Source organism: Vigna unguiculata, unplaced genomic scaffold, assembly GCF_004118075.2.
Source record: "Vigna unguiculata cultivar IT97K-499-35 unplaced genomic scaffold, ASM411807v1 contig_5, whole genome shotgun sequence".
Classification (NCBI taxonomy): Eukaryota; Viridiplantae; Streptophyta; class Magnoliopsida; order Fabales; family Fabaceae; genus Vigna; species Vigna unguiculata.
Window position 1 is genome coordinate 64,269 of NW_021011213.1, and position 1,276 is coordinate 65,544.

General features: G+C 43.3%; 1 protein-coding gene across 1 annotated transcript; it reads right to left on the minus strand.

The window, feature by feature from the left end:
• Positions 1 to 287: 287 nt before the first annotated feature.
• On the minus strand, positions 288 to 818 carry LOC114172220. Its single transcript, XM_028056817.1, has one exon. The coding sequence runs from the start codon at positions 816 to 818 to the stop codon at positions 288 to 290; it is 531 nt and encodes a 176-aa protein (XP_027912618.1).
• Between the last annotated feature and the right edge of the window lie 458 nt (positions 819 to 1,276).

Consider the following 1,276-nt stretch of genomic DNA (forward strand, 5'->3'; position numbering starts at 1 on the left):
AACTTTGGGAATCAAAAATAATAAACACAAATGAAAAGGGATGAAGGATTAGTGAACTTCCTTTCTAAACATGCTTAGTCTTCTTAAGCATGTGCCTTCATCCTTGGTTGGGGTCAATCCTTCATCACATAGGACTCAAACCCAAGTCCTCTCACACAATCAAAGTACTCTCAACCACATGAGCTAGCACTTTTCCACATCATACCAACCATAATTTAATGTCATAATTATTTCCCCTCCCGCATTTATTAATTAATTATTTATTTAATTAATTAAATTTACGTGTCTTACAATACTCCACCTTTAAAATTTTTCACCCTCGAAAAAAAGAACTTACTAGGGAAGAGATGAGGATAGGACCGCCTCATGACATCTTCCATCTCCCATGTCATTTCCTGAGTTGCCTCATCCCATAGCACTTTCACGGTTCTGATCTCCTTTCCTCTGAGCTTTTTTATTTGAGAATCCAAGATTCTCATTGGTCCGGCTCCAATGGTCAAGTCCTCCCGTATCTGCACATCATCATCCTCCAGAAGATGCATAGGATCGGCTATGTATTTTCTCAGCTGTGACACATGGAAAACATTATGCAAGTTTCCCAAGTGTGGTGGCAATGCTATCTCACACACTGCAGGACCAATCCTCCTCATGATCTGATATGGTCCGATGAATCGAGGTGTCAACTTTCTCGATTTAAGTGCCCTGCCAATACCTGTAGTAGGAGTCACTCTAAGAAACACGTGGTCCCCTGCCTCAAACTCAAGCATCCTCCTCCTCTTATCTGCATAAGACTTCTGCCTGCTCTGAGTCGTGCGCATCCGATCCTGAATCACTCTTACCTTCTCGGTGGTCTACTGTAAGAACTCTGACCCAAGAACCACTGCCTCGCTATCCTACTGCCAACACAATGGTGTCCTGCATCTCCTACCATACAGGGCCTCGTAGGGAGCCATTCCAATACTAGAATGATAACTATTATTATAAGTGAATTCTACTAGCGGCAGTACATCACTCCAAGTTCCCAAATGGTCCAAAACACATGTCCTCAACAGGTCCTCCAACGACTATGTAGTCCGCTCAGACTATCCATCTGTCTAAGGATGATAAGCGGAACTCATTCGGAGCTGAGTACCCAGAGCGTTCTGCAATGACTACCAGAACCTCAAGGTGAACCTCAGATCTCTGTCCGACACAATATTCGCCGACACTCCATGTAACCTGACAATCTCCCGAACATATAAATCCGCCAGCCTATCCATATTCATCTTTGATTAAT

What these genes read in the sequence shown, in the direction of transcription:
- LOC114172220 (XM_028056817.1), bottom strand. Translation starts at nt 818, where the DNA reads ATGCGCACGACTCAGAGCAGGCAGAAGTCTTATGCAGATAAGAGGAGG.